The sequence below is a fragment of the Podarcis cretensis genome (assembly GCF_951804945.1).
Source record: "Podarcis cretensis genome assembly, chromosome: 4".
Taxonomy (NCBI): domain Eukaryota; kingdom Metazoa; phylum Chordata; class Lepidosauria; order Squamata; family Lacertidae; genus Podarcis; species Podarcis cretensis.
In genome coordinates, this window is record NC_137173.1 from 25,761,891 (window position 1) to 25,786,606 (window position 24,716).

The following is a 24,716-nucleotide window of genomic DNA, read 5'->3' on the forward strand; positions in this document are numbered from 1 at the left end:
CACTGAACACTTCACTTGACGCTGCATCTTTTAAGTTTTTTAATCATTAATAGTCATGACAAGGTAAGCCATCACCCACAAAAGTGACTGGGTTTGTATTTCATGTGCCACAAAACATCACTGCTTTTGCAGCAACAGATTAACATGGGCAACCTTGTTAATTCCATAGCTCCACAATAAGCCCAATGTGCAGCTTTCTGCAGCTTATTTCTTATACAAACAGACGACAAGAGACGTGTGTTACGGCAACATTTAGTATTGTATTTTCAGTGTTTATGGTAACACAGGGAGATTATTTGTCCACAGCATAAAATGGGAGAGGGGAAAACAACCAGAAGGCACATATTTCTGTCCTCGTACTTTCAGAAAGTCAGTATCAATGCAACATCCACTAAAGTGGCAGAAGACATGAGAATGTACAGTTTTACTGCATTTACTACACTGAATGTAGGATCCCACCCCACCAACCAGCCGTGGACAAGAACATCTACCACCAAGACGACGTTGAAAAATACCCTTCACATTGTTCCCTCTTTAAACATATTACAATACAAAACCAGCAACCACTTAGAAAGGTTAATGCTTCTCCTCCCGTATACAATTTTGCCAACTCCATTAAGTTATGACCTGCATTGCCCTTGTTGTTACAGCCTGGATCCCAACTAGGGAAGAGGGAAACACAGCCAACTGTGTCAAGTTCCATGCTGCGTATTGGCAGTTTTGATCAAAAGCCTTCAGGGATTAGAGCAAATCTAAACTAATTTTCACTCTGAGCCAAATAAGCATTTGATCCCTCAGGTACAAATTAGCCTACCGTACCACCTAGGGAGAATAATACCCCAAGGCATGCATGTTTATAATCTTGGCTCTCAAAGCTCATTTCATTTCCTTCATTAAGACAATAAAAACTAACGTGAAAAATGTGAACAGAAGCAGGATCACAAGCTGAAAGCAAATCCATTCTCTTTTCTGATGAAGCCGAAACAATGATATCTGGGGATACATTTGATTTGCCTATATGCGAGAGGGACACAGTATAATCCTCCTAACCCAACCCTTCTTGTTAGTTAACTAGAGATCACTTCAATCCCAGGTGGCATCCTGTATCCTGAGGATATGAGCATTATCAGATTTTTAAAGCAAGTGGATTTAGAAAACGCGCAGCCAGCTGGCCTGCAAAACTAAAGTTTATTGTTTCTTCTCAATTCACAACAAAGAGCGGCTGCCTCCTTAGCTATCCAAGGAGATTTATCTGAAGATTTCATTTACGTAGTTTTTCTACTGATTAAAAGGTGCTTTAAAAAAAATCCCTAAATTTATTTTAAGAAAGATTTGCAAACTGAACAAAAACCCTGCACACAACCATTAATTTGATCAAACTCAGAAAAACAGATACTGCTTCTACAGCATTTCTTTTGTTTGATTAGCTTACAATATCTAATTCTTTCAAAAACTCTGAAACCTCACACAAAAAATTAGAACCACATTTGCTTTCATTGAGATGAACACACATCCATCCCACACAAATGTTTTGGCTCTTTGTAGGAATACACACAATTACATAAATGTAAAGACTGTTGTGTTGGCACATAAAAGGGAAGTTTTAAATCCATATTGGGCCAGTGCCTTTTATTTGGCCAATCAGAATGTTCCAAAATGTTACGTAAAGCTTTCAAGTTCTCCAGTACTTCTCCAGAACCTGAAAGTGCTCTTGCAACTCAAAGGCCTGCATGCTATATTGTGACACTTTTGATGGCATAATAAATGCATTGTCCTTACATGGATTTTGGAACGTGACTATAAGGCTTGTAGCTAGATTTCTGCAGAAGATTCACAGCCCTTAGGGGTGCAGTTTTAATCAGTTTTAACCAGTTTTCCTGATTTTTGTAAAAGGACATTTCAAGAGGCAGGGGAGATCTGGAATTCCAGAGTTACCAATGCAAACTTAGACCCTGCTGAGTGCCTCTCTCATGTGTCTCCAAACATCATGCTATGAACTTGGGGTGATAAGTTTCCATCTTTTGCATGTGATATACAGTACTTTCAATGGCAACATGAGACATCAAAATTAGCAACAGACAACAGATTAAATAGGAGTACACATACACAGTACATTCTATCTATATACATATACTTTCAGCGGCCCCGGTAAGTATTCTGTTGTGTCCTAGAAGTAGATCTTCAAAGCCCATTAAACCATTTGGCAACTGATATATTAAATAACATTCCAAGTTATCTAGTGCAAACTAAAGTTTGTTATCCTCTAGACACGTACAACAACTTCCATTCCTCATTTCTTTAAGCCAAAAGAAGTTTTTACTAAATTCTCCACATTCCTTTCGGTACTGTTAAATTCAGTTACTTCTCACAAGAACAGCATTTCTCCTTAGCAACTCGTGTGCCATGCTAGTCTACATCAATGAGGCTCTCCTTTACACAAATCCGGTTTTTGGTCACGCCCCAAGAGACCAGTCTCACAATGCGCCGTCAGTATTTTCAGAAAGAGACGGCGATACTCCGTGTGGCATTTAACACGTCATTTTTGCCACTCCATACTCCAGACTGACAACACCAGGCTCTGTCTTGCAGAGCTCTTCCATATACTCGCTGTACCGATTGTCTGCTGCGTTGGAGCCCTCTATTGTTCGAATACAGTCATTCCCATGTAGAAGAGGCTGCTCTTTCTTAAAGCACTGGGATGTCTTAAGAACTGGTGACACAGGCCGCAAAGGTTCCTTGGTGAAGGCCGCATCCAGCTCCTTGTTTACACGGTGACCTAATTTCTGGGATTAAAAGGAGTATTTCAGAGTAGGCTCCTTTTTCCTTTTGCGACCATTTGGAGCCTGAGAAGCTGTTGTTCACATCCAGCCCCCAACCTACCAAACTCCTCACCTTCCCTATCAACATATGAAACTGCCTTACACAGAGTCCGACCATTCCTTCCTTCAGTTCAGTACCATCTTCTCTGATGGCAGTGGAGCTCCAGACTCATCTAGAGGTCTTTCCCAGCTAGCGACCAGAGTTCCTTTTAACTGGGGATCCCATGGACTGAACCGGGGGCCTTCTGGGAAACACGGCCAATGCACTCAACTTCTGAACTATCTCTCTCTCTCCCTCCCTCTCTCTCTCTCTCTCTCTCACACACACACACACACACACACTGCAGCTTTGCCACTCCCCACTATCAGTGGCACTGCTTGCTTCCTTATAGTACAGCGGTGCCTCGCAAGACGAAAAGAATCCGTTCCGCGATTCTCTTCGTCTAGCGGTTTTTTCGTCTTGCAAAGCAAGCCCATTGATGGCTTAGTGGATTAGCGCTATTAGTGGTTGAGCGGCTTTTAGCGGCTTAGCGGCTTAGAAAAAGGGGGGGGAGGGAAAAAACCCGCAGGAACTCGCAATACATTTTCATCTTGCGAAGCAAGCCCATAGGAAATTCGTTTTGCGAAGCACCTCCAAAATGGAAAACTCTTTCGTCTAGCGAGTTTTCCATCTTGCGAGGCATTCGTCTTGCGGGGCACCACTGTATCAGGTCCTTCATACTTTCTGTACCCTCTGCTGTTCCTGAACAGCTGTAGTACATGCACTAAGGCAGGAATTGGGATGGGGAACCTATTAACAAGGTCAACCCAAGAGACCTACAAACAAACAAGACTCACAACTTGGATAGCAAGTTACACTATACAAAGGACTGGTATTTATGGTATGCGGCTGAAAAGCTGACATTCAAGGGCATCTTCTAAGTCTCCCTCTGGTGCAAACTGCTCTCTGACATGTTCCAGTCCATCTCTGTGTGCGTATTATTGAATGGCCCAGCAGGTGGAGTGCCATCTTTCTCTTGCCAGTTGCAAAAATAATCTTCACAAAAGCAATACAAAGAAACCATCATTTGAAAAAGCATCCGATGGGATGCGGTTCTGACCTTTTAGGAGCAAAGCAGGCCTGTGTCAGACCTCTGAAGACAAAACAGTTCTTGGAAATACTCACAGCTTCCAGTTCCTTAATGTCTTTCTCCAGCAGTTTATTTTGCTCGCTCATGCTCATGACCTGGCTGGCTACGGATTGCCGGGGATGCATGGTGTGATCAAACTGATGATACATGTTCCTCCAGAACCTGCACGTGCCAATCGCAATAGTATTTTAATACACCATTCTGGCAGCTGGAACATTATTATTATTCTTTAAACATCATTGAAACTTACTTAAAATTAAATGATACTGTGTCAGGCTCCAGAATTGTGAGCGACTGAGAAAAATTCTCATTATAGATGGGGTTTAGGTACTTCTTGCATTCATCCAGAAGGAAAGGCCACAGTGAATACGTCTTCTCTTTCAATCTTGAAGGGAAGAAGAACTTGAGTGAATCACAGTCAGGGCCTGAACAACACTAATGTCATATTTCAATGGCAAAGCTACCCACACAGTGGAGATATTATGACAACCTTCCCCAACCTAGCAGCCTCAAGATGTTTTGGACTGCAACTTCCATCAGCTCTAGGGATGATGGGAGCTGTAGTCCAACAACTGGAGGAAACCAGGTTAGGAAAGGTTGATCTATGGCCAGAAAGCAATCACTGGGGGTGAGGTGGGGAGGGAATGGAAACAGAACTGGATTGTGCCTGCAGTATTTTGGGGCGAGTCTTTCCCTCCCCCCTCCCCCCATGCTGTTTCTTTACTTTAAAGCGGGGGTGGGGGTAGAAGGTGATATAGGGTGGTGATTAACCAAGTTTTAATCAGAGTTGGACAATGGATTATCACTACAGATATATATCATTTTATCTGACGATGGGAAACTGCAGTCTAGGGTGTGTGGAATTTAAAGTAGTGAAATGGCATGCTGGGGCGGGGTGTATTTCTAAACCAAAGGGAGAACGATTCTCCCATAAACCTTTCTCTCTCTCTTGAAAGCGATTATATTCTAAAGAAGATTTTTCAAGGATTCATGTTTTAAGGAGTGCAAAAGATCTAATGTTTTTGCAATGCTGGTTTCCCCACCATCACATACCAGAAAGGTGATTCTAAGCCCTAGCGGTTAAGAGAGCTAATATGAAACTTTACCTGAGCTCTTCTCGTTCTTTCTGGCAGTTCCCAATGAAGTTTCCGAACTGGCAGGAATGGACGTGTTCGTGGATCTGAAGGAGAAAAGCCTCATTGAACTCAAAGGCTTGCGGAAACTGCTCCGTCAGGTGCCAGACGCTTTCTAAAAACTGGGCGAACACGGGAGAGATTTCCTTTGGGTCTCCATCCAGCTGACCGCATCTATAAAATACATTCCACATTAAAAGAGGCCAGCCAGTTAGTTTTTATTGTTCGACTGCGGGTCACAACAGAGAACGAAGGGCAACGTAAAATAGTAATCACAACCATCTAGAATATTTACAACAGCAATAAAACCTAATGGGGCAGACAGACAGACAGAATGGAACTCCTCCCCCCTTCATATTGTATGAAGATCATCAGCAGAGCAGATCCAGTAAGCAGCATGCAACAACTTCTACATTTCATTTTCATTAAAATAAGACCAGCTGCTGCAAAAGCACTTCAGGATAAATACGTGGGGGAAATGGTGGGCAAAACTAACCCTGGGTAGTCACAAAAATTCAATGCACCGACATAACCTCCTCCTCCTTTCATAGGTTCAGTTGGGTCTTATCTATGTTTTCAGGATATGCTAAAAACCTTTCTGCGCACCCAAGTATTTGCAGAGTAGAGAAGCTTGTCATATATTTACTGGTCTCTGTGGAAGCCGTGGAATTATATTTTGTATTGTTTTATTAGCCATCATACGCTTTTTATTCTTCTGTGTATTGCTTATGGGGTTTTTTTAAAAAAAGGAACTAAAAGCAGTTTATTAGTATAATAAATATATGGGGTTGAATCCTACTAAGTTCTACTCAAAGTAGACCCACCGATCTGAATGGTCTTGGCTCATTTTAGGTCTGCTAATATCAAGGGGTCTACTCCAAGAAGTTGGGTTCAACCTATGATAACTATTAGTGGACACGAAGAAAAGAAAATTACCAAATGTGATCTAAAGGGGGTTTTCTGACTTTTAGGAGCACATCTCCATTGCTCTGTGGAAGTCCCACCTTGTTTCCAAGCCAGTTTGTTGTGCAGCTGAGTGATGGTGGAGGTGGAACAGGCGGCTATTTGAAATACACTAGCTTAAAGCCTGCTTTGGGACGTGGAACTAGGGATGCAGTTTTTTGGACCCCGCCCTACCCAAGTTACTGCCATGTTGCTCTGAACGGCACATGCCAAGTCACATAAAAACCACAAATAAAATGGGGCACACACACACACACACACACGAAGATGAGCTCTCAACTGGTATTTCAAGCTTAGGTCAGGTTTCTAGATGCCAATGGCTTACCCTGGACCAGTTTAAAATGTCTGACATGCATGTACAAGCATATGTACGTGCATAAGAAAATGACACATTTTTTTTTCAGAGGGACAGAAAGACAGTAAGTATAGGAGCATGACTCATAGCTCATCCTGGAGGGGCTACCAAGTCTAAGTTAACTGGTGACAACTCAAAGCTCAGGGTAGATGCTAAAAGCCAGGAGCCGTCTCTGCAAGGCAAAAAGGAACAGAGCTTTCCTCAGGGTCTTGGGTTGGGAAGTAGGGAATCCAAGACCAGGGCCTGGCTGGACTGGGGCTGATATCCAGAAAAAGTCATCTGAGGACTGTCCCAGCTCAGGAGGGTTTCCAAAAACAAAGCAAATGCATCTTCTGGACTAAAAGTATACAGGTCCCTTATAAGATTATGAGATCAATGTAAGCATATGAATAGTAACACAATGAGTTACATAATTAATTCAAACGTACAGCATCATTTTGGCAAAATACCCTACCTGTCTGAAAATTTGTGCCCGAACGCAATCCAGTCTTTTTCTATCAAAACCTAGAAGAAAACAAGGCACCAGCTTTTCATCTGTTTTCATGCTGCAGGTCTAAGTTTGGATTATATTACCCAGGTCAAAGTTCTTGGTTTTGATGAATTAAACCCAAAATATCAGAGCAGTACCCAAAATAATCCTACACTCAAATATATACATTAGATTTAAGTCTCATGTCAGAGTAATTTTAAAAAATCAAACTGATTCAACTGGTGTGTTTACTACTTAAAATTAAGTCCTGTAAACAAAACAGGCTTCTCCCCCAACCTCGTGCCCTTCAGATAGCCTTGCCACAGTGCCCATGCATCGGCAACCTCAAAATTAAGACTACTATAATGTGTTGTTATGAGGGGCTACCCTTGTGCATGGGTTAGAAGCTGCAGCTAGCATAGCATGCAGCTGCTAAGTTATTTGGTGGGATACCCCAACATTGCAGATATTAACACCAGTGTTGAATGTTAATGATGTACCTTTATAGGATAAAGATTCCCCCCCCAATGTTTATTATGACATACTTAGCATATTCTGTGCCATTTAAAAATGGTATATAGGAAGTAAAACAAGAGCGATTGCACCAAAGTAACTCGGTTGTAGCATGTGCCAACTGAAAACAACTTGGTGTGCCTCAAGTACGCACCATAAAGCCTTTCATTGTTCTATAAAAGGGATCCAACAACAGAGATCCCAGAGAACACACTTGAGACGTTCGGTCCCAGCCGTCGGAGCAATGCACTAGCACACTTGCACTCTCCAAAGCTATGGCCTGTGAAAAAGACAAGAAGATTGACTGATGCGTATGCACTTATATCACAAGGAAAACAAACACAGCTTTGAATAATAATAATAATAATAATAATAATAATAATAATAATAATAATTTATTATTATTTGTTCCCCAGCCACTTTGGGCAGCTTCCAACAAAATATTAAAATACAGTAATGCACCAAACATTAAAAGCTTCCCTAAACATTCCAATGAGTAAAGCGGCTAGCAAATCACAACAAACAGCAGCAATAATTTGATTCAAATATACAGCCTGCTGCTGCACTCAGGCACCATGATACAGCGAGATACCTCCTCGCTTGGAACAGCCCTAACAGGGAAACAGATGGTTGTGGTATGTGCATCGATACCCGACAGCCTAAGGCGTGGGAGGCGTACGTTACTCAGTCCACACTCTTTTCCTTCCAAATGCCAAAAGGCAATTGGAACGTCTGAAGTTGACAATACAGACCAAGTTACCCTAAGGACACAAAAAAGCTGCCCTAAGCCGGGAGTAACTATCTGGAAAAGCGATGGGGAACCTGTAGTCCTCCAGAAGTTCCAGAACTACAGCTCCTATAATTCCTGATCACTGGCTGTGCCAGCTGGGGCTGATGGGAGTTGGAATTCAGGCTCAAGCAGAGGCCTTTTACATAATTTGCTATCTGATCTTTCTTTTAAAAAACAAAAACTGGGATCTTCCACATGCAAAGCTTCTGCTCTACTCTTGAGCTAAGAACCCGCACCACATGCGGGTGGAGGGACTCCATGAACTGAGTAGCCAATTGCAGCACCTTCTTGAATACACCCAGCCAACTGGATCTGGGAGCATTCCACCCTCCTTCACTAAGTTAGAAAGGAAACTGGGTGTTGTTGGGGTAGTGCCCCTGAGCATTTATCCTGGAATGTAACTAAGCTTGCATGAACCACTGGCCACAAGTTGAAGAAAGCAAATTACTTTGGCTAAGAAGATAGCAGCATCCAACACGGCTTTGATGTGTCGCAGCCATCCGCAGCTCTCCAAACCAGACAGAAAATCATTGACCGACAGGCCCCTTGTCCCACAGACTGAAATAGAAGGATACTCAGTCGTTAAATTCAAACAGCAGCACTTTCCTCTGTAGGGAAGCAACTGAAGCTTACTTTCACTTTTGAACAAATCAATTCCTAGGCTTGATATGAACAACCTTTTCTTCCCAGAGTTTCATCTACATTCCATGGGGGCTGTGCAAGAGAGGATGCTGAACTATGCGTGTTGTTGAAAGCTTGAAAATGTCACATGAAACAAAAAGAGAGGGACCTGAAATTGATGTGCATTCCAGGTATTTTTTCCATAAGATTTATATTCTGCTTTAGAGTAGAAAAAACGCAAAACGGTTTACAAAAAAAGAAAGATAGAAACCAATGTATGGGATACTGTATTTATTACTTCAAGCAATAAGCTGTTTGGTATGGCTATGTGGGGGTGGCGAAGGCTCTACAAAAGTCTATTTTGTAATTATCAAGTGCTTTCTACCAATTAGAAGCAAATTTATACATACCTTCCAAAAGTTTCTGCAGGCTGGATCTCATTACATGGATGTTTTCAATACCCACAAACTGGAATCTAATATTAGAATAGTTGTCTTCATTCTCATAGCCTTTACCTGCTGCTCTGTTGGCCAGTGCATTCAGCTTGAAGAAAAGGAAGGTAAAGCAGTTAAAACGTGTGGGAACTCCCATCGGATAAATATTAGGAACGTTATGATTGCTCAGGTTTCCAGATCTATAGAACAGGGTTTTTTCCTCCCTTCATGACCTCCTCCTTTCTAAGCCAAACCATTAATCACGTTGGATATGAAGTATCAGAAAGCATCCTACTCACTTGGTAACCCCCCACAATTTGTCCTGAAGCCTGAATAGCAGCTCCCAGTAGCATAATCACAATATGCTATGCGGCATGGAAGGCTGCTATTTTGAGAAGCACCAGTACAAAGCCCTCTGGAGGTATTCAATCAGTTGCATTGTTCATTGGACCCTGGCCAGGGGCCTGAGTCAGGTAAGCAACTCCTCCAAAATCGGGGGGGGGGGGGGAATTAGTCCATGAGTACAAACAGCCAGTCCAATGATGATGATGAGGGTTCCAGTAATCAAGTCCTATAAGGAAGGAGCCGAGTATGCTTTAGCTTGGAGAAGACACTTATCTGCAAACATTGAAGGGCCGTCTCACACACAGATGGTAGCCCAAATTTATTCTCTGTTGCTCCAGAGGGTGGAACCCAGAAGAACTCATGAAGACAAAGGACGCAACCTAAACATTAAGAACCGCCTCCTGATGGAAAGAGCTGCTCAACAATGGAACAGACTGCCTTGGAAGGCATTGGGTTCTTCTTTGTTAGAGGCCGAGTGACTAGCTAACAGGGATGCTGCAGTAATCAACTTCCTGCATCATTAGGGAATTGGACTAGGCAACCCTTAGGGCCTTTCTAACTCCAATTCATCCCATTGCCACTCTCAGGGTTGTTCATCAAACTGGGTCCTAACAGAAAAAGCAACCTAACGATAAGGTGCAGTAAGGAGCAGTAGTTCCCATCTCCGAACTACAGCATTATATCACATGAGAAACCAACTAGAGGGAATGATACCTACTTTAGGCCTGGTGTCCACAACATACATATAGCAATTATTAGGATTGGCTTTGCTGATCGCTTGCAACATGTGCTCATCCTCCAGACACCTGGCACTGAATCCCGAGAGAGGCTGACTACATCTGCAAATGGCAGCCTAGTGAGAAGATGGAGAGACAAATATAAAGATAAGATAACGAAAGGTCTATATGAGCACTTTAGAGGACAGGAACAGTGGTCTGAATTTTAAGCACAGTTCTTAGTTCTCTGGTAGCTGCAAGAAGGGAAGATGAAAGCCAGAAGCATGATGCATGGGACTCTGAAGATGCAAATCCTCCAGAAGGAAACTTGAAAGCCAAAATGTTTCAGAGTTCATGGTTTCCTCTGTTATAGGCAGAGACGGTTTGCCCAGATTTTAGTGATAAAGCTGGAGATATAAGGTGGCAGACACAAAATTAGTTTCTAGAAGAGAGACAAGACACTTTTGCATTATGCACAATCAACTCAGACCATTTTTTTCAATGCCCAGACCACATTAGTTTGTTTTCTTGGTGCCATGCATGCTATTATTAGTTCTAGTTTCAACTTCCCCACATCCCCATAAACGGGAAGCAAAAACTTGAATCTTTAAGTCCTGAATTTTCGAACCAGTGTGAATAATTGCAACACAAGACAAGTTGTAAAGGTTCTACTTCCGGAACTCTTGACAAAATCAGCATATAGATACAGATATCTGTGGTGCAGCCGTAACCATGTCTAATCAGAAGTTAAGTCCCAATGAAGTCAATGGGACTTGCTCCCAAGTAAGTGGGGCTAGAATTGCAGCCCTAGTGAAGTGGGGGCTACCCCAATGCTACATTCTACTAACAGCCCTTTTTGATGGGCCGCAACAGATCTATGAATCTGGGTTACTGTACTTACCCTTCCTGTCTTTTCCTGTGATGGAAAATAGCCTTTAGCCCATCTCCCCTGAATGGAAATCAGACTATACCTCATTATCTTTATGATAATATGACAGCACAGGAAACCTTCCTTTACTTCGGAACTTAGAACTTCCAACAATGATGGGCTTGCTTGCACTCCTGGGAACATAGAGGTCTCTGGGATATGTTTCACAGATCTGAAGGAGGAAAGGAAATATAAGGGATAGCGAATTTAGATATGGCAGGGATGAGGAAACCCCCTTGGGACTCTCCTTAGGCCACCGCCCTCACCAGCCTTGCTCCATGGGCCCAAGTGCTTTTGCCAGGCTGGAATGTCCTTGAAGTGACTTGTGTGCAGTGGGAAGGTAGCCTCTAGTACAAAGAGCCACAGCCATAGCTCTATCTACTTTTGCCTCTGCCCTCACCAACCAATAGTACGCACTCCCAGACCTCTGCTCACAAGGGAATATGGCCCTCAGGAAGAAAAATATTCCCCTCCTCAAGATATGGTGTGCAACTGGTGGCATCCACTGAAATCAATGGGAAAGGCCTTTCCTACAGAGCTCCATCTTCACAATGGATATTGCTTAACCCTTACCTAGAAGAATTCTGAAGTATCGGGGTTTCAGAAAAACACTGACTGGGTTCTTGAAACATGTCAGGAACATAAGACCCCTGCTGGATCAGAGCAAAGGCCTACCTAGTCTAAGCTTTCTGTGCTCACAATGGCAAACCATATGCCTGTGGGAAGACTGCAAGCAAGACATGGGTGCAAAGAGCCCTCTCCTGTTTGTGTTACACAGCCACTTCTGATGCTGGAGGTAGCACATAGCCATAGCTTCCATAAATTTGCCAAATTCTCTGTTAAAGCCATTCAGGTTGGTGGCCATCGCATCAAAATACTTGCATGATTTCAAAAATAAAACCTGGGGGGAAATCAATTCCTAGTGTTAATTCTACACTGCCTCTTCTTTAGTTAGAGGCACACCAAGCAAGAAAAAAGTAATTAGAAGAGAAGTGAAGAAGTTGCTGCCTTCTATGTAGCCTTGCACACAAAACTGAACTGAGCTCTACAGCAAGGAGAGAGGGGGCCTAATTATATTGCGGCATACATTCTCTCAGTTAATGACGAGCTGAGTCATCCGTCCCTCCTGCATGCAGTTGAGTGTGAATTCAATCGAAGCAGCTGCAAAACAGTTGCAAGAAACAAGGTTTTCCAAGCGAACCTTTGAAACTGAATTCCCATGAGGAAAAGGAACAGACCAACAATTATTCCAGCGTGAATGAGGTGGAAAATGCCACTTCTCACTTTGGTCTTTCATTTCATTTTTTATTTTATGTTAGCAATCTATTTTATTTTTGCAATCTGTTACCTTATAATCACGATTTGCATCTGATAACTGCCAGTCCGAGTTAGGCACGTCCATCCGGTTGTACTCTTCTGCAAGGTCTATGAGCTGCCAGCCTTGCACTCTCTCTTCCTCCTTTTGCTTTGGGTTGTATGAGAAGGCATACAGTTCGTCGTATCTTGCTAAAACAAGCCAGGAGAAAGAGAAAAAGAGGAAGGAGCCTGAGCCTCGCTGAGGGATTCCAGAGTCACCACACTGTCGTCGTTGTTTAATTTATATACCGCTTAGTGTCGAAACAGTTTACAAAGTATAAAAAGCAGTTGCACAAGCACTCATAATTAAGTTGCATAATAAACCGTAATTAAGTTACATGATAAAACAACAGAGCAAATGAACAGCAGAATCAGGTAAAGGGATCAAGGGAATGCCTGTGTAATGAGAAAGTCACTCTACCTGGTTTTGACAGCTGAAGCAAGGAGTTATAAATATCATGGCAGTCCCTTTCTCTGGGAACAATGAAGTGAACTATCCTGAAGTTCTTGCACTGGATCACCAGGGGGCAGCCGGACGTGGTCAAGGCGAGTTTCTCTACCGCAGCAATATGATGGTGCAGTATCTGCAGCACACAGAAAACCCACAACGGCATTTTCATAATTCTTGGTTTCCACGGAAGAACCACAGACATTATCTCCAGTTGCTTGCTTGTTATCGGATGTGCTACACTATTTAATGCTGTGACCAGTCTCCAAAGATCCTGTCTGCCAAATTTTTGATTAACAACCTTTTAACATATTTCTATTGCTTTTCTGGACATTTAATGTGAAATTTTGTATTTTGCTTTTCTTTCAACTTGCTTTGGAACTTCTTTCAGCTGTATGAAGAAAAAATAAATAAATCTGATATACTAAATAGAGGAGTAACCCCAGTATGATTTATTTTTAATTTTTATTTTCTCATACTCCACTGCAAACTGTATCTGAAAGTTAGGAAGATAAGAAGAATCAGGCCAAAGCTCCATCTAAGTCCTGCATCCTGCTCTCTCAGTGGCCATGGGAAGCAAGCAGAGCCAGGGCGCAACAGCATTCTCCACATCTTTGGTTCCCAGAAATTGGTATTCAGATAACTCCAAGCTCCCCTCAGAGGAAGAAGAAGAGTTTGGATTTGATATCCCACTTTATCACTACCCGAAGGAGTCTCAAAGCAGCTAACATTCTCCTTTCCCTTCCTCCCCCACAACAAACACTCTGTGAGGTGAGTGGGGCTGAGAGACTTCAGAGAAGTGTGACTAGCCCAAGGTCACCAGCAGCTGCAGGTGGAGGAGCGGAGACACGAACCCGGTTCACCAGATTACGAGTCCACCGCTCTTAACCACTACATCACACTGGCTCTCCGATTCTCTCTGGCTCTCTCAGATTCAAAAGCAACTTGCCTTGTGGAATGAAGAGCAGGGACTGCTGTTTGAGAGCACAGTGAAAAGCCCCTTTGGGTGTAGGGATACGAGCTAACCTATATTCTATTAGTCCTGCTTCTGAAGGTGACCTTCAACAAGCTACAAATGCAGACACACCAACACACTGAGGAAAAACACTAGCTATACATAGCCAGAAACCTGTTAATGAAACTCTCAGCATTATCTATCTTTTCAAAGACTAAAATTAAGAAACTACCAAAGGGGGAGATGCCAATTATTCATAACTCAATAAAATTATGGAGTTTAATTAGCTAGACTATTATAGGATATACAGCACACTTAAAAAAAAAAGTTTGCAAAATTAAACTATTAACTGTGGCAGAATGGGCAAAGAGAACTGATGAAGTGCCTTGGACCTGGGAATGGGAGACTGACTTTACACACTTGCCAGTGCTAATCTCCACGCATGCACAGGAATGATATCTGGGCAACTGGCCCAAATGAAGTGAGAATACCATAGCCTTCTCTCAGGAGGCTGGAACTAAAGCCTCTGATTCTTGGAAGAGTGCCCTGCAAAACATTGAACAGTACAGCTCAAAGAACTCAACCTGAAGGAGGCATATGGTTCAATACCCATTTAAAACAATTGTACCTCACATTCAGCATATTTAAAACAGCTTACAGCAACAATTACCCAGTTATTGCAAGACAGGAAACTGGGCCTGGGGAGTCCTCTAAATCGGAATAAAGCGACACAAAATAGAATAAAAAGGGTGCCCCATTGGAGAAAACCATCGGAATCCTTACCCATGTCTCTTTCTGGCTCGAGTCTATAAATAACAGGTGAGTTGCCGTGAGATAGAGCGTTCCTGTTTGTGACTTGATGTTTGTGCTGAAACGATCTAATAATTTCACCTGTTCGACCTGTGAGGGCAAGAGGGGGGAAGAGAACACATTGCCACGAAGTAAAGCTATGAAACATATGATCTTGACATAAAAACAGCCTGGTCATTCAGTTCATTATCTCCTTCTTAAGGGGCAGATCCCTGTCTGGCAACAAAGTGTGCGTGCATTTGCAAGGGCAACCTTTAGCCTTCACAATGCACCAATAATGCAAAATGCAGCCACCAGACATGTGACAGGTACCCTAACGTGTGTGGCCTATGCTGCAGCAGCTCACATGTGCCTGCTAACAGGAAGAACCGCTCAGCTAGAACATTTTCTGGCTTTGTATCTTCCTGTTCTGACTGCTGACCAAAAGGACAACATTCTGGCTGGGCTAGTAAAACCCTGGCTAAGTGGTAACTCAAGACCAACTGGTTCCAAGGGCTGTGTTTGCAAAGGTGACAATGCAGCCTCCAGAACAGAAATGGAATACTCTATATCAGGGGTCACCAACCTAAGGCCCATGGGCTGGAATCGGCCTGCGGAGGTTGTGTGACTGGCTCATGAGCCACCCCCAAACCGAGTTGCGCGCTGCGCTTAACACGGGGACTCTCTTCCACGGTGCCGGAAATCGCGTCTGCGCAGGACCGATCCGGCCCAGGCAAGATAAACCTTCCTGACCCCTGCTCCATATTCTATTAAGCCTCTTGTGTTTTTTCAAATTCTCTCCCACAATTCTCATTTCAAATAGTACCATCATGCAATGATCTCAGAAAGATTATTGGAAAGACTGCTCCTAGAGAGAGCTAGGGGCTACTTTTCCTGCATCCAACTTGGAGCACGGTTCAAGAACTGCTGAGCAGATAACACAGCAACACCAAAGTAAGGCTATAGGCCTTGGGTGGCAACCCCCATACCTATACATGGAACCAAACACAGCTTCTCTCTGCTAAGACAAATAGAGGGTTCTGTTGTAACCCACATATTTAAGGAAGAACACGGGTGCTTGTTTTTCAGGTGTGTTGTTTGCTATATGTTACTGAGGAGGGAAAGTATGGTGCTGTGTGGTTATGCCACATATGTCCTATAAGGCCTATTCTGAACTGAGACTGAGGGGAAATCTATCCTTCTTAGAAAACGAAAAAGCTCCTCAAAACACAAAGGCTGAGAAGAGCCAAAGGGTCTTGCGTGCAGTATTCTTCCAAAATAACATAAGATGCTTTCAGCTGTAGCAGAGAGCAATTTACAGAAGGTGCACTCAGAAATTTAGCTGCTTTTAACCGATCGGAAATTGACTTTGAATGTTCTACAGGCCTGTTTCGTCTGAATCCCAAGAGCAGGCCAGAAAAGCTACCACAAAGGGAAGATTTGGCAAGGATGCGTTCCTCATATTCTCTTGGCAGGATTGGCTCATTAGCACTAATTCACCAGTCTGCTCCTAGAGCTCTAACAATGAGTCTGCTACAAGATTCAGAGAGTGCATGTCTCATACAATCCAGCAGAACTAGAACTCAAGGGAGAAAGCAGCAACGACAACAGAACTTCCTGCATCAGCAATGCAGGTATCTGCAATTCCTGAATTCTATCTCAACGTCAATATTTGACCTGGCTAGATTACAAGAAACATTTTATAACTAATTCTCCAGCTCTTTGCTTTTTAAAAATGCAGGCAATACAAATCAGTAAGCATCACTTAAATAAGTAGCTTTCAGAAATATGATGGTGCTAATTTGCAGGAAACAGAAAATCAGCAACTTCAATTAAAGCAGCCTTCCAGGCACATTTATGTTAAAAAATCATTAGGACCAGCTACACAGGCAGATTGGATCAGGTCAAAGTCACATGACCAGGGTCTAAAGTAAAGCAAGCCCTTAAGCGGCAGACTTGCCAGTTTGTGAACTGTACTTTCCCCTCTTACTCAGCCACCCTGTCCAATTTTGATAAGCACAACTGTACACCAATAAACAAGAAAACATGAGCATCCTCAGAAACGAAGTCTAACGGAACAGGTAACTGTAGGGCAGGATTTATTTAATTTTAAGGATTGAACTTTTTTTGCAAAGTATCAAGTATAATCCACTTCTCCATAAGCTAATTTATGGCTGCTATCATGTTGCTACATGTGCAGCCCTTAGGATGAAACAGTAGCTTGCACACATAGCCAGTCACTTTGAGCTGTTGAATTATTTGCACTACGTGTCAAAGTAAACAAGACAACCCGTGAAAATGTGGGCCAAAGGAGTGGCAACTGAGGACCAATGTGGTGTAGAGGTCACTGGTGAAGAGCAAGGAGAGCGTAAAGGTAAAGCTGCACCAGCTTTGTAGTAATAGGTGACCAGGAAAACGAGCAAGCTGGCAGAGGAGGGATGGATGCCTTATCATTCCTCTGTGCTCAGTACAGAGACTAAGTACTACAGATTGCCAGAGGAGGGAACGGCTCTCTTCTGCACCCAGTATAGGAATGAGGTCAGCTCTCCCTTCTCTACTGGGCTCCAAGCAAGCTATTAAAACACTCTGCAGACTAGTAACTTTTGTGGGCTTATTTACAAGGCTGCTTTGTGAGCATTTTGTTGCTTTTTAAGGGTGATTCTTTCTTCTTTGGAACTCTCCAAAGGAAACTTCAGCATTGTAGCATAATTTCTTCCTTCTTAGTAACTCCCCCAAAGAATATTCAACCTTGTAGCATTATAGAGAGCTGAACAGACAGCATAAATCGCATGACAGGTGCTTCTGCCTTCTGAAAGACAACCGTTTTAAGCCAAAAGGAACAGGCTCAGATCCAGCCCAAAACATTTTGCTGCCTGAAGTGAAGGAATACAGTAGTACCTCTGGTTGCGAACGGGACCCGTTCTGGAGGCCCGTTCGCAACATGAGCAGAACGCAATCCGTGTCTGCACGTGCCGTGATTCACCGTTTCTGCGCGTGACGCCATTTTGCGTGTCTGCGCATGCACGAGCGGCGAAACCCGGAAGTAACCCTTTCCGGTACTTCCGGGTCGCCGCGGGACGCAACCTGAAAACGTTCAACCTGAAGCAAACGTAACATGAGGTATGAATGTAGATGGTACTCTCCACATGGGCATAGGGTTATATGGGGGGGCAGGCTTTATGTTGGGGGGGGCAGATGCAAGTAGTCAGTTAGTTAAGTCTTTTATTTATTTAATTTGGGGGGGAGTCAGCTCCCCCCCTGCACCACCCATGTACAGAAGCATGTCAGCTGAATCTTGTTTCAGTGCTAGGAATAGGATGGTGTTCTTCACAGCACCTGAGGGGAGCAGAGTATCTTACAGGATGCAGGACAGGACATGGCTTGCATAGCTCTGTCCTCCAACAATAAAGGACAGCCAGGGAACTCAGAGGAACATCAGGGACCCCAGCATCTGTAACCTCAGGTGGCTGCCCCAGTCTGCCTAGTGATTGGGCATGCCCTGAATAGGTTTCATACTCCTTTTGAGGTGCAGGTCTTTCCTCTTCAGCTGATGATTTCCCAATTACTTTTGTGACTAATGGCACTTGCAGCATACAGAGACTTCTTCCACAACCTCCCCCCAACCTGGCCTGGAAAAGCAGCAATTTGCCTCAGTTAGCATTTTGATACTTGCAGATTACTACTGTAGATAAGTCATGTGCTTCCTCCTTTCTCGCTGCCATACAAAGTTTCATTCAAATGATATCTGAATTTCAGTGAAAGGTTTAATTTTTAAGAAGTAAAAAATACTGCAGGTCACACACAGCAAGAGTAAATACTGACTGATACTCTGAAGTGGTTTTGCTTTCAGGCAGGTTGTGCTACAACAGCAAACAGTCTATATGGCTCTGAGATCCCTGCACACAGATCACATTTCCGGCTAAGGTCAGTGATCCTCTACAATGCAATAGAGCTTTTACTTAAGAAAAGTAGTAAATGGTCAAAGGGCAATATTAAGCTTCTCAGGTCTAAACACAATAATCTTTGTTTTTGATTCTCCACAATTTAAACTCATATTGAGCCACTGTTTTCCAGCTACTCACAAAAACGCTGTGTTACTTTAGCTTCAGAACTAAACAATTGGGGTGGGGGTGTAGAGAAAGCTAAGTTTTTTATTTGCCTGCAGGTATGCTTGTTTACAGGTAAAGGACCCCTGACAGTTAAGTCCAGTCTCAGACAACTCTGGGGTTGTGGCTACTGGCCAAGGGAGCTGGCGTTTGTCCGCAGACAGTTTTTCTGGGTCATGTGGCCAGCATGACTAAGCCGCTTCTGGCGAAACCAGAGCAGCGCATGGAAACGCCATTTACCTTCCTGCTGGAGCAGTACATATTTATCTACTTGCACATTTTGGCATGCTTTCGAACTGCTAGGTTGGCAGGAGCTGGGACCGAGCAATCAGCAAGCCCAAGGCTCAGTGGTTTAGACCACAGCGCCACCCGCGTCCCTGTATAATGCTTGTTTATACAGTAATAAAACTTCCCTAAGAGCACAGCAATCTAAGATGATGTCATTTTTAAAAAGAAAATATTTTGAATTCAAACTGGAAATGAGCTGCATTAAAACTGTCATGTAACCCTTACATGGCTTCCACTGAAAAGACATAGGAACAGAGAAAACTGTCTCCTACTGAGCCAGACCATTGACCCATCTCACTCAGTACTGTCTACACTGACTGGCAGTGGGTTGCCAGTACTTCAGAGTCTTTCCCATTGATGCCTAGAGATGCTGGAGATTGAACTTGGGACCTTCTGCATATAAAGCAGATGCTCTACCTCTGAGCTTGGCCCTTCCAAAAGACCTGGCAAGAGAGATGGAAAAGATAATGTGGAATTTGTTTTCTATCTCATGACATGATCTCATAAAATCAAATGGGCCCCACCATTGGCTGAGAGCCCTGTCAGAAAATATCACCCTGTAGGTTACAAGAAGAAGACTGGAAACACGTCAAAATTAGAATCAGAGAATTGTAGAGTTGGAAGGGACCATAAGAGTCATCTTGTCCAACCCCCTGCAATGCGGAAATCTTTTGCCCACAACCCTCAAACTCACAACCCTGAGATTAAGATTCTCATGCTCCACCTCTCGCCTTACATCAGGCAATACCTCTATCTAAACCCCTCCACTGGCTTCCTGTCCACTCCCAGATCCAGCACAAGTTCACTCTTAACCCCCAAAGCCCTCCATGGCTTTGCCCCCCCCCCCACTTATATTGAGATACATACCTGCCTGTGACCTTCACTGCTCCAGCTGAAGGCCTCTTGCTCTCTCAAAAGACTGCACCCTTTCTCCATTGCTGCTCCATTTGCTTACAACTATCTCCCCCAACACCTGCATGAAGCCTCCTCTCATGTCCTTTAAATCTACCCACAAAACCTACCTTTGGCACAAGCCCCAACTTCCCATGTCCTGCTGCAATTAAGCCGATGCATGTGTAATTGGGGCAACTACATATTGCTTGCCTGTTTCTCCTGCTGCCATTTGCCTTTCGCCCCTGTGGTTTCCCATCAAATTAAGTTTGTCAAGCTCCTTGGGACAGGAACTATGCTCTTGAACTTCATAAGATATCATGCCCGCTGACACAGAAAACACACACACACACACACACACACATAATTGAAAACTTACTTCCAAATAAACATTAATAAGATAGGGCTATGTGGCTGCAGCCTTAACAGACAGCAAGTACTATGGAGATTAGTGGAGTTTGTTGGATTAAACAAGAGGATTAAATAGCATCACATAACTGTGGCCTAAACTTCTGCAGCCTAAAGCCCACTATCACCACACATAGGACCATGGGGCACTAGTCCATGAAAACTTAAGGATCCCATTAAATTCTAAGTTCAGATACGCAGAAAACAATACATGTAAAGAAATCAGGGAGGGGAGCTGAGGGAAGTCCTGGGGGGGGGGAGAGGGAGGGTGGGGGGGAAAGGGGAAAAATAATGTAATTGATTAAGAGGATTGATATATTGTTATGTTGAAATTGGTTAATAAAAATATTTTAAAAAATAATAATTCTAAGTTCAGATACAGCCTGCTGCAGCAAACACCAAAAGAAACCCAGAGGGTGACTGACATTAATCCAAGTTTTACTCAGAGTGGACTCACTGAATGTTTAGCCACCCTCGTTCATTTCAGTGGGCCTACTCTTGAGTAAAACTTAGTTGCATTCCAGCCAGTATGGCAGCAACCTTAATGCCTAACCACCCAAGGCATTGTGCCATAAACCACCATGGCCTCGGAACCAATTTCCTCAAATTCTGGCTGGATAGGATGGAAACAAGTAAAGAGCTTGGGCGACAGCAGGATTGACCATGGTGCCACAAGACTATTTCTTGTGCATGTTTTGCTGCGACCTTAAAGCCCCGCTGAACTGAATGGGAATGACTTCTAGGGTAGATATGGGTCGGCTAGGACTGCAGCCTAAGGCACACACAGGCTTGCGTCTGAGTAGGCATGCACAGGGTTTCACGGCAAGGCTGCGGTCCGGGAGCAAGCTCGATCCGGTGCTCAAGCCTCCCAAGAGGAAGCCCCCGGGGTCTGCAAGGCTCCCGCCCACGTTCCTCCGGCGGCGGACAAGGCCCCGCTCAGTTACCTTCGTGGTGCGAATGTGCTCCATGATGCCACCGCGCCCAAGCTGCCCGCCGCCGCCCCTCTCCGACTGGCCGCTCAGCCGGCGTCTCCTGGAGACACTTCCTGATAATCGAGTGCTGGGGATGGAGGTGGGGAGAACAAGGCGGCCTGCAAGAGGGCCGGATCCGTCCCACAGCGGCACCTGCCGGGTGGAAGACCCAGTCAAAGAAGAGAGAATTCTCAAACAGAAAAGGCCGCTTTGTTTACTTGCTCATCATTCCACCCATCACCACAGGGCGGTTTAACAATACAGTATACAAACGCGCAAAAAATACGCACCCTAATAACAAACAAAAACAATGCCACACAAACATACACGCAGTTTAAAAGGCCATAGGATTGGAAAGAAGATAAAGTCCCTAGCAGAGAAGAACGGCAGATCAAGTTGATGCGACGATGCAAAAATGGCTAAAATGACCAGAAGAATCAGAAATCAGGAAGACCAAAATTTTAATAAGGAATAGGGGGAAATTTATAATTTATCTTAATAAAAAACCATTGTAAACAGTTAAAATCGTTAGTAGGATCGGAATAACACTTGTATTTTATTGGTGAATTTTGGACACTATGGAGAGGTAAAAGATTTTGATTATTATAAAAGATGCAGGAGGAAATGGTTAGCTATAGGACCCACAAAAGGGAGGAGGGAAGTCCAGGAGATTCTTTGGAATCTTGTTTCTATATTGTATGTTGGATATGTGACTGTAAAATTTTAATCTGAAAAACCAAATGAATAAAGTTATTTTAAAATTAATTAATTAATTAAAAGGCCATAGGATTACTTAACTAGCCAAGGGCCTGGGAGAAGAGGAACCTTTTCTCCTGCATCTAATGAAGGCAACAGATGAACCTCCCCGGGAGAGAATTTCATGAACAGGGAGCCACTACAGACAAGGCCTGTTCTTGTATTGCATATCCTGGACTTTGTATCCTTGTTTAAAATATATTTATATAGACATCTGCTGAAGATCATACTTCATATATCTGGCAGACTCCAAGGAAGGTGACACCAGAATAAATATGTTTCAGGTGACACAAGGGTAGTCATTGGTAAACTGGAATACTTGTGACATCATCTATCCAGCCAATCACCTGGGAATTTCCCAACAGCAAAGAGGTCTGGGTTACATTGTCACATTGATTAGCTGGGAAAGGTTTAAGGGCATTTTCTGATTCAGTTTACACAGATGAAACTACTTTTAGAAAAGATTCACGCTAGCAGCTATGTCAAGGAAGAATGACTTTTGTAATCTGGGGCTTCTCTGGAGGGGTGGCCCCAAAACCAACAATGCAGGCAGGTAAAAAGCTTCATTGCATACTAAGGTTCAGAGGTGCTCTGTCAGAGGTAAGGTAAAAAAAGGGGGGGGAGAATAAGGAGCAGGTGGCGCTGTGGTCTAAACCACTGAGCCTCTTAGGCTTGCTGATCGAAAGGTTGGCAGTTTGAATCTGCACAATGGGGTGAGCTCCCATTGCTCTGTCCCAGCTTCTGCCAGCCTAGCAGTTCAAAGGCACACCAGTGCAAGTAGATAAATAGGTACTGCTGCGGCAGGAAGGTAAACGGTGCTTCCGTACGCTCTGGCTTCTGTCACGGTGTTCCTGAAGCAAGATGATTGCCACACCCCAAAGTTGCCTTTGACTGGACTTAACCGTCCAGGGGTCCTTTACCTTGCTATGTCAGATCACGACTTGGGCTAAGATTTATTATATCCAGATGCAGCATTTACCGAGGCAGCTTTAAGAGTCTCCAGAGTTTATTTATCGGTATTTATTGCTGTTAGTAATTATAGTATTGTTCATGAGAAAGTCCAGTCACCTGACCAATTTGCTAAGCTGTGGGATTTGTGCCTTTGATGCACAGTTCTAGAATACAGTCCCAAGACTGTACAGTCAGTGTGAGATGAGTGAGATGTGGTTCAGGCTTCTGAGATCACTCTGTGAAAGGAATAGGGGGTCTCTCATCAATTGTTGCAGGGTTGCCGTATTTCAAAAAGTGAAAAGCCAAATACAAAAGTTGAGTTTTTTGGGCAAAGTTGTTGTGCTGCCATATGCCTGGGTTTTCGATGATTTTTGAAAATTCCGTCCGGACGCTATTTTCGATGGATGAATCCTGGGTATGTCTGGGAAATTCCGGACTTATGGCAGCCCTAATTATCAGCACCTCTAACTAACAGGATTCGGGGGGGGGATGACGACGACGACCCAGGACTGTTAAAGCGGTGTAGTTGTGCTTTAAAAGCATGCTATACTTTTAACCATACTGTGCAACATCTGGTGGTGGGGAAGAGATATGAATATAAAATTAGGTTTCAGATTACTTTGAGAGACATTTTATGTCTTTAGTTCAAAGATTTTTGATGCAACTTTTAATCAAATTATCTCCAAGGCAGTTTACCCAGCAGTACAAAACAAACAACAACACAGTGGCTTTTTTTAAAATAAATAAATAAATAAATAAAACAACACAGTGGCTTTTGTTCCTCTGGCCACTGGCAGAAACCAGAGTCCTCCCTCGCTCTCACATCTGTTGTTCCAGAGCAGCTGCCAGTTGAGTAAAGTTATCTCCCTGCAGCCACAGCTCTGTCATCTAATTTAACCATTAGAATCTTATCTTGCCATGGAAATACAACTACATAAAGCAGGAGGCTTAGCAATTTAAAGTACAGTATGACGAAGAACAAGGAGCTGGATCACCTGCCTACCTCCACCCTTTCTTTTGAAAGCCATTTCCTCAACTCGCCAGTGGGCAAGAAGTGTGAAAGATAGAATGTTTTCCTCATAGTTTGTTGAGTGTGGTGTAGTGGTTAGAGCTGGTGAACTAGGACCTGGGAGACCAAGGTTCAAATCCCACACAAGACTACAAAGTTCATGGGGTGCTCTTTGCCCAGCCATCCATCGTCTCTCAGCCAAACCTACTCCTCAGGATTGTTACAAGGATAAAATGTGGAGTGGGAGAACCATGTATGTAAATATAAGAACAATTAAATAAATAAACCAGTCTTTCTTCCCCCAACCTGGTGCCCTCCAGAGGTTTAGGACTACAACTCCCATAGTCCCTGACCATTGATTATGCTGGCTGCAACTGATGGAAGTTGCAGTCCAACAATATCTGGAGGGCACTAGGTTGAAGGCTGCCATAGAGGTGAGGAAGTAGGTAACGTGGTAGTCTTATAATGTTGTTGGACTTCAACTTTCTGCCTATGCTGGTAGGGGCTGATGGGAACTGTAGTCCAACATCATCTTGAGGACTCATTTCCGTTTTTTCTAAACATTTCCCTGC

General features: G+C 43.5%; 2 protein-coding genes across 2 annotated transcripts in view; one reads left to right on the forward strand and one right to left on the reverse strand.

The window, feature by feature from the left end:
• Nucleotides 1-240: 240 nt before the first annotated feature.
• MTMR6 (myotubularin related protein 6) lies at nucleotides 241-21,571 on the reverse strand. Its single transcript, XM_079973794.1, has 14 exons — nucleotides 21,402-21,571; nucleotides 14,759-14,875; nucleotides 12,994-13,156; nucleotides 12,565-12,722; nucleotides 11,260-11,388; nucleotides 10,291-10,425; nucleotides 9,204-9,336; nucleotides 8,621-8,730; nucleotides 7,537-7,662; nucleotides 6,855-6,904; nucleotides 5,056-5,256; nucleotides 4,200-4,334; nucleotides 3,985-4,111; nucleotides 241-2,783 (listed from the first exon to the last, which is right to left on the reverse strand). Exons 1-14 carry the CDS (start codon nucleotides 21,423-21,425, stop codon nucleotides 2,529-2,531), a joined length of 1,863 nt encoding a protein of 620 aa, XP_079829920.1. The 5' UTR covers nucleotides 21,426-21,571; the 3' UTR covers nucleotides 241-2,528.
• A 988-nt stretch (nucleotides 21,572-22,559) lies between these two features.
• NUP58 (nucleoporin 58) overlaps nucleotides 22,560-24,716 on the forward strand; it is a 34,602-nt gene continuing 32,445 nt past the window's right edge. Inside the window, exon 1 of the mRNA XM_079973760.1 lies at nucleotides 22,560-22,737. Coding sequence (XP_079829886.1) covers nucleotides 22,664-22,737 — 74 coding nt within the window. The 5' untranslated portion in view covers nucleotides 22,560-22,663. The remainder of the gene's footprint in view (nucleotides 22,738-24,716) is intronic.